At 45.7% G+C, this 15,044-nt stretch overlaps 1 protein-coding gene across 2 annotated transcripts in view; it reads left to right on the plus strand.

Annotated features, from left to right (window-relative positions):
- Window positions 1–15,044, plus strand: part of PTPRT (protein tyrosine phosphatase receptor type T) — a 1,022,164-nt gene that overhangs the window by 260,689 nt on the left and 746,431 nt on the right. For both annotated transcript variants that reach the window (XM_044385622.3, XM_044385623.3), the window contains exon 2: window positions 2,535–2,660. In XM_044385622.3, the coding sequence (XP_044241557.1) occupies window positions 2,535–2,660 (126 nt within the window). The remainder of the gene's footprint in view (window positions 1–2,534; window positions 2,661–15,044) is intronic.

Raw genomic sequence — 15,044 nt, forward strand, 5'->3', positions numbered from 1 at the left:
AGAGCTTTGTCTGTGTCACATGTCCCATTAGCAGTATTGGTTCGTTCCTTCAGCAGGTACGTAAGCTCTACTATGTGCCTGAGCTGTTCCCAGCCATTCTGACCCTTACTGTCTAGAGGAAGCTGCGTGATTGCCCCCCTCCTTGCCTTTCGAAGGCCATCCTTCCCCACTGTACCTGGGTGAAGTGTCCTCTCCTACCCTTTCCTCTCCTCTCCTGGGCCTCCCGTTCTTGCCCGTTGACCCTTGTCCATGCACACGGGTCATTGCCCTTCTTCCCTCAGTTCCCTGGAGGAGCAGCGGTACCGGGCTGCTGCGTGTGGCCAGCCCTCCCTGAGGACCTGGGTATGGTGGAGGGATGTGATAGCATAGGATAGGGCACTGTTTCTGGGACCCCAGCGTATTGGTCTCCTCTCACTCACCCCAGCCGCAGCCTCGGTGGCATGATGCTGAAATGCGGGTTTATTCATTGACTTGTTGACCATCAGTATATCTTGCTGAAGAGCGCTAGCAGGCTGCTTCTGTTAACCGCTGGATAGCCAGGAACTCAGACTCGGCTGGATCTGCCCTAACTGCTCGGTTAAACGGTTGTTGCATCGGGGTGCCTGGGCGGCTCAGTTGGTTGTCCGATTCTTGATTTTGGCTCACGTCACGATCTTGTGGTCGTGGGATGGAGCCCCATGCTGGGCTCCGCACTTGGGGTGGAGTCTGCTTGAGACCCTCTCTCTCCCCCTCTGTCTTCCCCGGTCCCTGCTCGTGCCACTCTCTCTCTCTCAAATAAATAAATAAATAAATCTACAAATAAATAAATAAATCTTTAAAAAAAAATTGTTGAATTGAAAAATGAAACAATGGAATCTGATATTTTAGTTCCTACCAAGGCATCAGCCAGTTCCCATCATGGGAAATTTCTTACTGGCTGTCACCTTCTGTAGGATTCTGCTTTTCATTGTTTCTTACATTCCTCTCTTCCTCTCTTTTGCTTTTTAATCTAGGTATCTACATAAGACACCCCAAATTCCTGTTACTTTTTAGTACAAAGTTACTGAATACTCTGTACTCGAGCCCAAAGTCCTATAACTACCAAAGTAGGTCCAGCCTTCCTTAGCCCAGCCAAGACTCCAAATTGGGGCACTAAGGGCCAGTTCTTCTGGGTTCTCATTCACAGCAAGGAAGGAGAGTAGAGAAAGCGTTTGGCATCATAGGGTTTTTTAGTGGTGGTGTGACTGTCTTCCATATTACACCTGTCAACAGAACTTCCACCCCACTAAGCAGAGGACATCCCAGGCCTGGGGTGCAGAGAAGGGCTCTTGTCCTTGGCAGCAGGTGGAGATGGTGGTGTGATGTTAGGGGAGGCCGTAGACATAGGCTGGGGCTAGTGAGGAATAGCTTCTGTACGTGGATCAGAACCAGGTGTGCATGGGTGATGCGGAAGCAGGAGTATGTAAGGGAAGGAGATGGTGCTGCCGTGAGACCTGAGCGTCAGGGAGATGGGGGGCAGTGGCAGAGCGGGATTGAGTATGAACCCGGGTCTGGGAGATGAGTCAGCAGGCTGCTGTGGAATGCTGTCCTGTGCTGCCTCTGTGTCCCACCAGCTCACTGCGGATGCCCTTCCTCGCACTCTTGGTCCCCGGAGATACTGGATCCTCCAGAGCCCTGATCAGTCCTCCTTCAGGATGGCATGGCCCATTTCTCCAGACAGACCAGCATTTCCTCCCTGCAGCCCTGGTTCTGTCCCCGCATCTTTATCAGTAGCACTTGGAGGGGACCTCCAGCCCCCTAAGCGTTGTGCTTAGTAAATCCTTGTCAGAATTGATTTGATACAACTTTCTATAAAATGGTGGATGACTTTAACACTATGAACATTGACTTTACTATCTTCCAGGTGCACGATTGCCCGGTTCTTCCACAAAGTTGATTTCTATGCCATGAAGCATGGGTTTTCACAAACTGCTTTTATAGGGAAGGGGATAGATGGGGAGAATTGATTCTGTGCCAGTTCCTCTTTCTGTGTTACCCCACATCACCCTCATGGTGTTTCTGTCCGGTGGCTCTTTCCCTCCGTGTCACAGGTGAGGAGGCTGAGATGCAGGTGGGGCTGCAGCTGGCTGCAGCTGGCCCAGATTTGCACAGCTGAGATCTGTGGCTGGTCTGGCCGGGCTCTGGAGCTGGTGCTCTCTCTGCTGCCCCCAGTGTCTCTCCCTGTGGCAGGAAGCAATCATGGAGGCATGCCCTGGCATTCCTTTTTCCTACTTAGAATGAGACGTTGCTGTTTCCTTTCTCAGGAAGGAAGATTGAAATCACTGTAACTAGCCTTATTAACTTTTCTAAAATAGGGTGGCCTGCAGATGCCAGCACCTTTCCTGAGAGCACCAAAGCAAACAGAAAAATCCAATTTGCTTGCCTTTTTATTTATTTTTTTAAAAAAACCTCCAGAGTTTAACATTCGAAGCTGTAGATGGAGCGCTGATGAGACGGGGTAACGAGCCCAGCCTCAGACACAAGGATGTATTTACGCATATCTCTTTTGTCTGCAGGCGGCTGTTCCTTTGATGAGCACTACAGCAACTGTGGCTACAGCGTGGCCCTGGGCACCAATGGGTTTACCTGGGAGCAGATTAACACGTGGGAGAAACCAATGCTGGACCCAGCGGTGCCCACAGGTACGTGATCCACTGTGTTCGAGGCTATGATGAGGATGACTCACTTATTGGATGACTTGTAGGGACCATCTTGCTCAGGGATTGAGCTGAGAGGGCAGTAGACAGTTCCGTTGGTAGTAAGTTCCTCATCCCCCGGGGTGTTCAACTAAGGCTGAGTGAATTCTTAAGGTAGGTGGTAGGAATCGCAGGTCACCTGGATTCAGGAACCCTTAGCATTTCTTTTAGCTTTAAGATTCTAAGATTTAGCTACAAGTTTGGGTTTTGCTTGGGAACCTAACAGTAGTTGGATTCTGTGGGAGAGAAATTCTGCAGAATGAGGTCACTCCTTTTCTTCCAGACACAGGCACATGGCTTGTATATATCTAGGGAAACTAGAGCAGTCAGAATATTACTCATAAAGTTAATGTCCTGACATCCTGAATGCCCAGCTTATCCTTAACCAGTGGGGCTAAAGGGCTAATGTACTTTCCTGATGGATAGCTGCTTGCAGCAGGCGAAGGAGAGTGATGTCTGGGGTATTCTAGGAGAGATACGCCTGGAAGAGGAACACTCGGAATACATTTAGGGTGGGGTATGCCTGGGTGAGAGGGCTCTTGAAAAGGCTTACTTGGGGACGTAAGCCAGGACATGTTGCAACTCTGGGAACATGTATGTGTGATCCCAGGTTCACTGGTAAAGACATCTGATTGTTGGAGAGGGAATGTTGTGTCTGTGATTCCTCCCTGCCTAAGGGCTCTCTCTAACCCACATGTTGTCTTATTTTTGTCCCCCAACACCTTCTGGCACTCTTCCTCACTTTGGCCACTAAATACGGGAGATCTCAGGCTTGTTCTGTACCGTTTCCATGTGTATGAGGTTCTCCAGAAAAACAGAATCAAAAGGATATATATATAGAGAGATACATTTAAGAGGAGATTTAGTACAGGCATTGGCTCGCCCTGTATGGAGGCTGAGCAGTCCCATGATCTGTTGTCTGTGAGCTGGAGAACCAGGAAAACCAGTGGTGTAATTCCATCCGAGTCTGAAGGCCTGAGAATCCGGGGCTGATGGTATAACCCTGATCCGAGTTCGAAATCCCAAGAACCAGGAAAACCGATGTTTGAAGGTGGGAGAAGACGGGTGCCCCTAGCTCAGGTAGAGAGAATGAATTCACCCTACCTTTCCCTTTTTGTTCTGTCTGGGCTCACAAGGGAGTGGATGATGCCTCCCGTGTTGGGGAGGGCGGTCTGCCTTCCTCAGTTTGCCAACTCAAATGCTAATCTATTCTGGAGATACCCTCAGAGACACTCCCAGAGATAATGTTCTAGCTGCGATTCAGGCATCTTGTAGCTCAGGGAAGTTGACCTACAACATTAACCATCACACTATGAACGGCCTCCATCCCTCCTGTGCTTCATTTGCCATCAGCCGTCTTGTATGAACTCTAGACCTACACCCCCCACTGCCTGGCTGCCACGTCTTCTTGCCGTCCTCTGGGGAGAGGGCTTTAACAGGATGCCACTAAGCTGGAGACAGAGAAGATGCTCAGAGATGTCCAGGTAAGGGTGTGGCCTGTGTAGCCTCAGTGACTGTGAGTTTGGCCCCAAAGCAGGAGGCTATGGATGGTTCTGTGTAGTTCCAGTTAAGGGCATACATTGTTGTGTGTTTTTCATGAGTGTAGATACCGGCCCCAGGTAAAATAAATTGGTGCTATGGTACAAAACTGAGCTTTGCAGATCTGGTAGGATCTTACTTGGCATGAGCAGAGTCACCAACAACTGCACATGCCCATTCGTAAGGTGACTGTGGGACAACCTGTATGCCTGTTGCCCCATCATCATTTTTAACACTGCTGACTTTATTCTCAGAAGTGTCTTGGTTGAGATGAGAGAATCACTCATTCCATTAGAGACCCAGCCCGTCCAGAGCACTTTGGTGAAAGGTACCACATGCTCCGTGTTGCTCGGCCATCTTTGTAGTTGGCCAGGTACATCCAGATCTTCTGCTATATACATGTGTTTTGCATGGACGTGTATGCTCTTCCTGCCTGTCTTTAGCCCACCCGTAGGGTCTTGTAGGCTCCCCAAACTCAACAGCTCCACAGCCCAGCTCTGAATTCCCCTTCTCCCACTCCCTGTGTACTTGCTTTGCCGTGTTCCTTGTCAGGCAAGACCACTCTCCATAGAACCTTCTCCTCCACCTCGTTCTCTTGTACTCCTCTTTGTATCTCAGCATCAACACCACTTCCTGAGGATAGCACTTCCTCGATACTTCAGGCGGGTCAGCTCTCTGGCAACGTTCCCATCGCATCCTACACTTTGTCTCAACAATGCATGTCACAGTGGAGGTGGTTTGTTCAGGGGATGTTTTACCCCAGATGAGACATTCCGTGTGCCTGGGGACCATGACAGTCTTATTCATAGCTCTGTCTCAGTGCTTAATACAGTGCATCGTACATAGTATGAACAAAATAACATTTCGTTGGATGGATGCATGGATGGATGGCCAAATAGCCTTTATTGAGTGTATCTTCTTTCTTATTTTAAAAATTTTGTTTGCTCTCTGTTGCTTATTCTTTTTTGAATTTGGGTTGAAGTATAGTTGACACACAATGTTACAATAATTTTGGGTGTAATCCACAGTGATTCAGCAAGTCCGTGTGTTATGCCGTGCTCACCACAAGTGTAGCCATCGTCTGTCTCCATACGGTGCTGTTACAATACCGTTGACTATATTTCCCATGCTGTGCCTTTCATCCTCCTGACCTAGTCATTCCGTGACTGGGATTCTGTACCTCCCACTCCCCTTCACCCATTTTGCCCATCCTTCCCTCTGACGACCATCAGTTTATTCTCCGTACTTATGGGTCTGATTCTGCTTTTTGTCTATTCCTTTAGATTCGATGTGTAACTGAAATCATATGGTGTTTGTCTTTCTCTGACTTATTTCACTATCAAGTGTTCTTTAAATGAAGAAATGAATGATAAACATCTTGAAATGCCGTTGGGCCCTCTATTAACTGACCGTGGATTTTTAATCTTTCCTGTAATCCTTCCATTTTACAGATCAGGAAACAAAGGTTCTAAGAGGCTGAGTGACTTTGCTTTTCCCACCGTGCCAGTCTCTCTTCCCAAAGGAGTCACTCTTGCTTCTAATCTTAATTTTCTCAGCCCCTCATTACGGCAGAGTGTCGTTTCATAAATATTGGATTGTGCTAATACAATCTTCTGAGCTTTTCTAAATAGAGGCATTTGATAATGATCACTGAAATTATTTTGTCATGATGCGCCTGTGGATTTCTGCGGCTCTGCGTGCTTCTTAGGCAGGGAGGCATGAAAGTGAATTTGGATTAGGCAAAATTGTTTGTTCTTCTCATGGGCAAAAACCGAAATCTTACTTTTCCTTCTGTAAAACCAGCAGTTTCTATCCTTTGGAAGTCTAGTGTAAGGCTGTTTATTCAGATGTTCCATGACCTTTGATCCCCTTCTGTGTGACAAACTGTGCTGGGCTGTGGGTAGATCACACGGTGTTGTTTTGGCACTTAATCCCTCTGCTGGCTTCTCCTGGCACATGGGTTGAAATCTGAGCTCCTTGCTACAGCCTGTATGATCTAGTGTCTTCTCCAAGCCCCTTTTCTTCTCAAAGAAAGAAACACACTGACTCCTTTCAGTTCCTTAGAGACTGAAAGACTGTCACATTCTTACCTGGCTCAGGACATTTGCACGTGCTGTTCCTTTCCACTGGAATGGATTTCTCCACTATTCTCTTGGCTGGTTTCTTCAGGCCTCAGCTCAAGTGACTCCTCCTCAGGGAGATGGTCCCTTATCAGTCTATGTAAAGAAAGATTCCCTCCCTCTTCTTCCCATAGTATCCTGTTCATGGCTTTCAAAGTTCTCGTCATAAACATGTTTCCAGGCCAGCTTATTCCAATCCTGTGCCATAGCTCAGTGACTCTCGGTCCTTAATCCCACTGCCTTAGTTTCCTCCTCTTTAGCATGGAAGCCAGCATGAGAGTTAAACAGAATGATGCCTGCGCGAGTGTGAAGTGTCTGCACATAGTAGGGCTTAATCAGTACTAGTGGCCCTGTATTTTTTTCTGGTTCTTACAGTCTCTGGGACTGCAAGTCTAAGTTATCCTTAGAACCTTGCCCTTTCCTTCAAGTTCACCTGACCTCAGACGCTGCTTTACCCAGGTGCACCACCAGCAAGTGGTCTGCATGGGTCTCTGAGAGACCCAGAGAAGCTTTTCAACACCTGGGGTGCTTACTGCCCCGAGGGCTTGCACACCTCCTCTATCTCCACTCTGTTAACTCAGTGCTGCTCACAGTCACTCTGAGTCTTTTCCTCATCCCTTTCTGTGGGAAGAGCCCGTGGCCTGGCATTCCAGGCATCAGACCTGGTTTTGCTCTGACCTCACCTTTCTTGGGGCTGTCCCAGAGGAATGGGGGTTACTGTGCCCACAGGCCCTCCCTGGAAGCCTTGATCTGCTCCCTGGTACTTCCTGCAGGTGTCTCTGGTTTCTCGCTGTGCCTTCCCAGCCTTGGCATAGTGTCTTCATGTCCACCTGGGGGACAGCTCAAGGCCCAGTGGGGGGCTCCTTGGGGGCTGGAGGGAGACACAAGGCTGTCAGAGTCCTTTTAAAAGGGCTGAAGCTAGAGGCAATGGGGCTTGGGAGGTGTCCTTCAGTTTCTTCTGCTCGTAGGCTGTTTAAGTGTTGGAATGAAGTAAGGTTGACTCTCAGGCTGAAAATACAGGTGCGTAAGAGATGCTGCCTTTACATCAAGTTAAATCTGACCCTGAGCCTCCAGGGAGTTAGACATAAATATTTTTCAGTTGGGGGCTCCCCTTCTGTAGGGGTATACAGATGTCCTGGCTATTGTGGTTTTCCCCTAGATGCCCACTATCCCATTCCTGTGGTCCCTTTGCATCTACTGCTTCCCAGGCTTGGATCCCCTGTGCGGAGTCCAGCCAGCCCAGAGGCCTCGCCCAGCATCCTTTCTGAGGCTATTGCCACAGAGCAGTATGGGACCAGCAGGACCCATCCCTCACCTCTCCCACTGTGGAACTCCCCCTCTCCTCACAGCTTTGTGGGCCCAGCCTTATTGAACTCCCTAATCTCTTGAATAAGATTACGCTTTCAAACAAGGAGAGGAAAGAAGGAACCCTTGACTTCAAGCTCCTTCTTCTCTGCATCCTGCACAAATTTCTAGAGCAGAGACATCCAAAGATCCTAGTTAGTTACCTGACTGGAAGGGGCAGATGTTAGGAAAAATCAGAGAAAACACACACAAGCCTCCACACAGACAGGACTGTTGAAACCAGTCGGCCTGCACGGAAGCTGGTGCAGTCTCCAAGGTGTGGTGCTCATTTCCCTTCATGCCAGTGGTCCTGGCAGGCCCTCACGTGGTAGGACTGGTGGAGGAAGAGAGACACACAGACACACAGGGCAGCTGGCCACGTGAAGACAGAGGCAGAGATTGGAGCCACGCGTCTACAGGCCACGGAATGCCACGGGTTGCTGGCAGACACCAGAAGCCTCCTTCCCTAGAGCCTTCGGAGAGAACATGTCCCTGCCAGCACCTTGATTTCAGACTTGTTGACCCCTTATCTCGGAGAGGATAAGTTTCTGTTGTCTTAAGCCACCCGGTTTGTGGTAATTTGTTAGGGGATCCCTAGGACTCTGTATCCTGATCCCATCACCTTGTCTACAGTAGAACTCACAGCAGAGTGTTGGAAGGATTGGAACCGTTCCTTTCTTTGAAGAGAACTGACATTTTTCTCTGTGTTTATTCTAACCGAGGGTTAGCTTGGATGAAATGTATAGGAAAATGCTTTCTGTGCCACCATCCTGTGAGTTCAGGGATCTTGTCTGTTCTTTCTTTCGAGAAAACCAAGCCCAAGAATGATGGAGTAATTGGTCCAACCTCATGCAAGTTATATATGGAAGAGGAGCCAGGCTTCAAAGCCAGGATAAACATATGTTGTATACATGGCAGGGTCATCAACTAAACATCTTTTAAAATTATTTCTATTTAAAGTCATGATCTGTGATTGCAAAAACAAGGTATATTCGTTGTAAAGAATATGCACAGTAGAGGTAGCTATAAGGAACACAATAAAAGTCATATGCACACAAACATAAATCTATATTTTTCTACTTATTGCTATTTTTAAGCATTTTCCCATGTCCTTAAATATTCCTCAAAAGCATACTTTGTAAAGGCTTCATAGTTTTCCATTACAATGACTATTTCTTGATTTATTTTAACCACGCTATGGTGTTGCATATTTAAGTTCTTCGCAGTTACTCACTTCTGAATCACACTGCAGCGAGTGTTCTCGTACATCTATCTCTGTGCTCCTCTTCAGGAGAAGGGCTCACATTTGCTTTCCTATCTGTGTATTTCTCTATTCCCTTGTGTACCAAACACAGAGCAGTTGTATATTATTTTTGAAATCCGGAGGAAGAATATCATCCACGTGTCAAACATGGAATCCTGGACATTTGCCTACGAATTGACGTAGGGAGCGTTCTTGGTGAATTCTGAAGCCATCAACACAACTCAAGAAATGGTGATGGTCCCCTTGAGCGCACTGTGTTCTATCCCTTCTTGCGCCGGTTGGAGACCTTCTGAGGATTAGCAAGAATTATCCTCAAAATAGAAATCAACCAGAGAGCAGTGCAAGTGCTGACAAGTCAAGGTGGACATCGGCTGTAAGAGCAGATTGGGCTCTCCAGGGCTTACTTGGCAAGTAGCAAGCCTCTTGCAGTCTGCTGCTCAACTAGCTTTTGTTCTCCTTGGAGGCAGGGGCCGTGAACATTTGCCGAATGAATTGTTCTTATTAACAATTGAACTGTCTCATGATCCGACCCTGGCATCTGTCTCCAGCCTCAGCCTCCCCTTCTGCCCTCTCTGCTTCCCTTTTTCCTTTTATGTAATCATGTGAGAGAGGCCTTTGTGCTTTTGTTTTGGGAGTCCAGCCTCTGATTTTGCTTTCTGAATTTGAGAATCTCCTACTACGGGGGATCTTGGTGGAATGTGGAACTTGCTGGAAAGTGAAGGTGCCAGAAATTTACTACCCCTGGCAGCCTGGGTATGGTTGGACATGTGGCCTGGATGCAGCCCACTGCCCCTTCCTGCCCAGAACTTTCTATCTAGGATGGACAGGCCAGAGGCCAGAGGCCTGTGCAGTGGGGTGTCCAGTGATAGGGGTGGTGTCTGGGCCACAAGAGATGCTACTGAATGAGGTTGCTACACTTCCTTCTTCTTGGTTCCCCAAACCTCCCTTAATTTTTGCTTATTTTTCAAGGCTATCTCTAGCTTCCTGTTCATGGTGAGCATCCCAATATTCTTGTAGAACATTCCTAATTTTGGGAAAGATTGTCATAGTTGAGTTTTCTTGTTTTCAACCACAAACTTTGGAGGTCACACCATCATGCCTTTGGCTAGAAGGCGTTATCTCCCTTCCTCTTACGTCAAAACCCTGAACGGACACCCCCTCCAGGAGGGCCTCCCTGTTGTACCCACATGGAATTGCCTCTTCTCTGTGCTCCTGTGGCTGAGTTTTTACACCTTTGATTCCTCCCTGGGACTGTGAGCTACTCGAGGGCATGGGCTGCTTCTCATTGCTGACTTCTCTGTGTCCTGCATTTGGCTTGACACAGGGAAGGTGATCCGTATATGGACTAAATTACCATTAAAGATAAGCGTTTGGAAAGTCAAGAGTGAGCTGCTGTCAGGGAAGTTTTGGGAGAACCCTGGAGAGGCTGCTGCTTTCTCTGGCATGTTCGTGGTGCCTGGAGCATCTGCAGCTTTCCCATCTGGAGTGCCACCTCTCAGCCTGATGAGGCTTCCATCACAATGGGCCATTTGGTCCCAGGGCCTAGCTTGTCAAGCCTCTTTTGCTCTAGAGTTGATCCTTGGGGCAAATGAAAGGATCCTGGGGATTATCCCTTCCTTCAGTCTGGGGCCTGGCACACTCTTACAAGCGTGTGGATCTGCTTGTGGCCTATGTAAGAGGCTCCTCATTGGGAAAAAGTGATGTATCCAAAAACTGCCCTACTGTTTCTTTCATGTAGTGCTTACATTGCAACAATCGGGAAGTAGAGGCCTTTAACCATCCTTAATCACTCCTGATATTATTATTGATTGGCTTAAAGCTATGAGCTCTGAAGTTCCCATTTAGCCACTGTTGGGTCAATATATTTTTCTTCCCTCTTTAATGATAAAATATTATATATTCATTTTTAAAGAAATGCTGAGTCTGTCCATATATGTTAACTCTCTCCATCACCATCTCCGTTCCCTCAAATATCACAATTAACAGATTGATGTGTATCGAGAAAGAGAGAGGAGGTGGAGGATGGGAGGGGGAAGGAGGGGAGGGAGGGAGAGAGGGACAATATGCGTATGTGGTAATAGTGATGATAATAGTAGGGAAGCAACATTTATGTGGTGCTTATTATGTGGCAGGTACTATCCTAAGTACCTTAAATATATTATTTAATCCACTGACAGTCCTCTGATGCAAATGCTATGATCTGCACGTTATGGATTAGGGAACTGGTGTCACAAAAAGTTTCTGTGACTTGCCCAAGGTCCTAGTTAGCATACGGTGGAGCCAGGATTTGCCTGCCGGAAGTCTGTGCCCAGAGTCCGTCCTCTGGACCACCTCACTCTAGTGCCTCCTGAGAATGCAGATGATGAGTCAGGTCGTGGTTCCCAACAGCTGTGTCATTACCTTCATACCACCCACGTAGATCTAGTGTTTGCCTGCCAGCGCTGCATGGTCTTTCCCTAGACGGATGCACCATGTTTATTTAACATCCAAGAAATGGCAGTGTGAGAAGAAAAGACAAAAGCCAAAATGTACCCCATATGTCCAAAGAAAAGGGAAGATCTTTGTCTCCAAACAGCTCTTGAAAAAGTTCTTACAGGGCCTTTTTATATTATGGGATGGTCTTTTGTATACTTTGAACCGCACAATTAATTAGGGAAACTACATTAGCCTACAGTGACCCCAATCAGTGCTAGTTTGGGATGTTTACAGTGATAACAGGATTGGTAGGGGAAAAAAGGCAAGAAAATTGAAGACAGGCTTAGTAGTATTCTGAAGGATGTGAGCACAGAGGAACAACTGATAAAGATGGCTTGGAAAAGCAATCGAAGGACCATTTTGATGATCAAAATATACATGAGTTAGATAAATGGGAAAACAGGCCTGTTCTAATATCCACGTGCATGCTTGCCTTGATGTCCAGTTTTCTGTGACATCAAACCCTCAGTTCAAAAGTCAACAAAACATAAAGGCTACCTACTGAATGGGAGAAGATATTTGCAAATAGTCTTATCTGAGAAGGGGTTAATAGCCAAAATATATAGAGAACTTATATCTCAACACCAGAAAAACCAAATAATTCAATTAAAAAATGGGTGGAGAACTTGAGTAGACATTTTTCCAAAGTTGACCTACAGATGACCAATAGACATGAAAAAATGCTCAAACCCACTAATCATCTGGCAAGTACAAATTCAAGCCTCAGTGAGATATCATTTTACCTCAGAATGGATAAAATCAAAACCACAAGAAATGACGACGTGTTGGCAAGGATGTGGAGAAAAAGGAACCTTTGGGCACTGTTGGTGGGAATGCAAATTGGTGCAGCCATTGTGGAAAACTTCCTCAGAAAGTTAAAAATAGAAATACATGATCCAGTAATGCCACTACTGGGTATTTACCCAAAGAAAACAAAAACACTAGTTCAAAAAGATATATGTACCTCCTTACTGTAGCTTTATTTACAATAGCCAAGATACAGAAGCAACTCAAGTGTCCATTAATGCATGAATGGATAAGGAAAATGTGTACACACACACTCTCTCTCTCCCTCTCTCTCTCTCTCTCTCACTGAAATGTTAGCCATAAAAAGGAATGAAGTCTTGCCGTTTGCAAGAACATGGATGACCTTGAGGGTATTGTGCTAAGTCATAGAAAGACAAATATCATATGATTTCACTCATGTGGAATTAAAGAAACAACAATAACAACAAAAATGAACAAAGAAAAACACAAACAAAAAACCAGATTCTTAAAAACAGAGAACGAACTGGCAGTTGCCAGAGGGGAGGTGGGGGATGGATGAAATAAAGGGGATTAAGAATACACTTGTCATGATGAGCATTGAGAAATGTACAGAAGTGTTGGATCACTATATTGTATACCTGACACTAATATAACATGGTATGTTAATTATACTAAAATAAAAAAAAATTAAAAAGCACTGTATTCCTATACCTATAAACAAAATATCTCAACCCTATTTTCTAGACTATAAAAAAACATAATGCATCCAAATGCTAAAATTGGATGGAAAGGTGATGTAGACAGGTGTCGTTCAACTTCAGAAGTGTTTGCTCTGTTTTTAACTTTTTAAGGGACCTCCACATTGTTTTCCAAAGTGGCTGTACCAACTTGCATTCTCACCAACAATGTAGGAGGGATCCCCTTTCTCCACATCCTCTCCAACATATGTTGTTTCCTGCCTTGTCCATTTTTGCCATTCTAACTGGCGTAAGGTGGTATCTCAATTTGGTTTTGATTTGAATTTCCCTGATGGCTAATGATTTTGAACATTTTTTCATGTGTCTGTTAGCCATTTGTATGTCTTCATTGGAAAAGTGTCTGTTCATATCTTCTGCCCATTTTTTGATTGATTTGTTTCTTGTGTATTGAGTTTGAGAAGTTCTTTGTATATCTTGGATACCAGTCTTTTATCTGTAGTGTCATTTGCAAATATCTTATCCCATTCTGTGGGCTGCCTCTTAGTTTTTTTTGACTGTTTCCTTGGCTGTGCAGAAGCTTTTTAAAGTTAAAAATTGAGCTACCCTCTGATCCAGCGATTGCACTACTGGGTATTTACCCCAAAGATACAGACGTAGTGAAGAGAAGGGCCATACGCACCCCAATGTTCATAGCAGCATTGTCCACAATAGCTAAATCGTGGAAGGAGCTGAGATGCCCTTCAACAGATGACTGGATTGAGAAGATGTGGTCCATCTATACAATGGAATATTACTCAGCCATCAAAAAGAAGGATTTCTCAACATTTGCTGCAACATGGACGGGACTGGAGGAGATAATGCTAAGCGAAATAAGTCAAGCAGAGAAAGACAATTATATGGTTTCACTCATTTATGGAACATAAGAACTAGGAAGATCGGTAGGAGAAGAAAGGGGGGGTAAACAGAAGGGGGAATGAAGCATGAGAGACTGTGGACTCTGGGAAACAAACTGAGGGCTTCAGAGGGGAGGGGGGTGGGGGAATGGGATAGTCTGGTGATGGGTATTAAGGAGGGCACGTATTGCATGGTGCACTGGGTGTTATACGCAACTAATGAATCATGGAACTTTACATCAAAAACTAGGGATATACTGTATGGTGATTAACATATTAAAAAATATTATTAAAAAAAGTGCTTGCTCTGAGGACACACCCAGATGCCAGTGGTACAGATGACAAGTTCGAGGGAACGTTTCTGTACTCTGTGGGAATGGATAATAAACCACTATTTTGTGACTTAACACATATGCACCACTTAACTGGATAGTGTTCTAGGAGCTTTACATGATGTCAACCTATTTAGTATTTCTACAAACTGGGGACTATTAATTACCCCTATTTTACACATGAGGAAACTGAGGCCCCAAATATGAAGTAACTCACCCAAAAGTTAGTCCCTAAATGGAGGAGCTGAGGTTTGAACCCAGGCACTCTGTCTCCAGAGTCTGTGCTCTAAACCACTATCTGTTTATAACACGATATATTACGACACAGAATTTTAAATATGTGTCATTAAATGATATCTTAGGCATCATAAGTAGGCATTTGACTAATTCATCTACATGCTGATTATTTCATGTATTAAAGCAGCCTGAAAACTTTTTGTGGGTTCTTCTCCCTGGGAAATAAGGACAATGTCCTACTTCTAGGCACTGAGGATATCAGTTTGTTGAATTGAGTAAGCCATCAGTGTCCACCTCAATGCAGATAGAGTAAGCCTGTTAATTGTTCTGAATAATTTGTCAGAAGGGAACTTGAGTGGAGGCAGTCATGCGTCAGAGACCTCGATCTGGGCAGCAGAGATGACTTTTATCATGAGTCTCAGTCTTCTGCTGCTTCTACTTCAGCCCCTCCTGGGACTGACAGGCCGAGAGGAAGATACTGCCAAGAATCCTCACAGTCCTAGTGTTGCCAGCTCAGTGGAGAGGGTGAGGTTTCCATGGACTGTTCATCTGGTTTGGCTGCTGTTCCAGGGGCTTGGGCTCCTCCAAGTGAACACCTTTTTGAATATATGGGTTGTCTTGTCCTTAGTGAGGAAAGAGGTTTTCTTTATGCTTTGAATA

This window comes from Ursus arctos, unplaced genomic scaffold (genome assembly GCF_023065955.2).
Source record: "Ursus arctos isolate Adak ecotype North America unplaced genomic scaffold, UrsArc2.0 scaffold_16, whole genome shotgun sequence".
NCBI lineage: Eukaryota > Metazoa > Chordata > Mammalia > Carnivora > Ursidae > Ursus > Ursus arctos.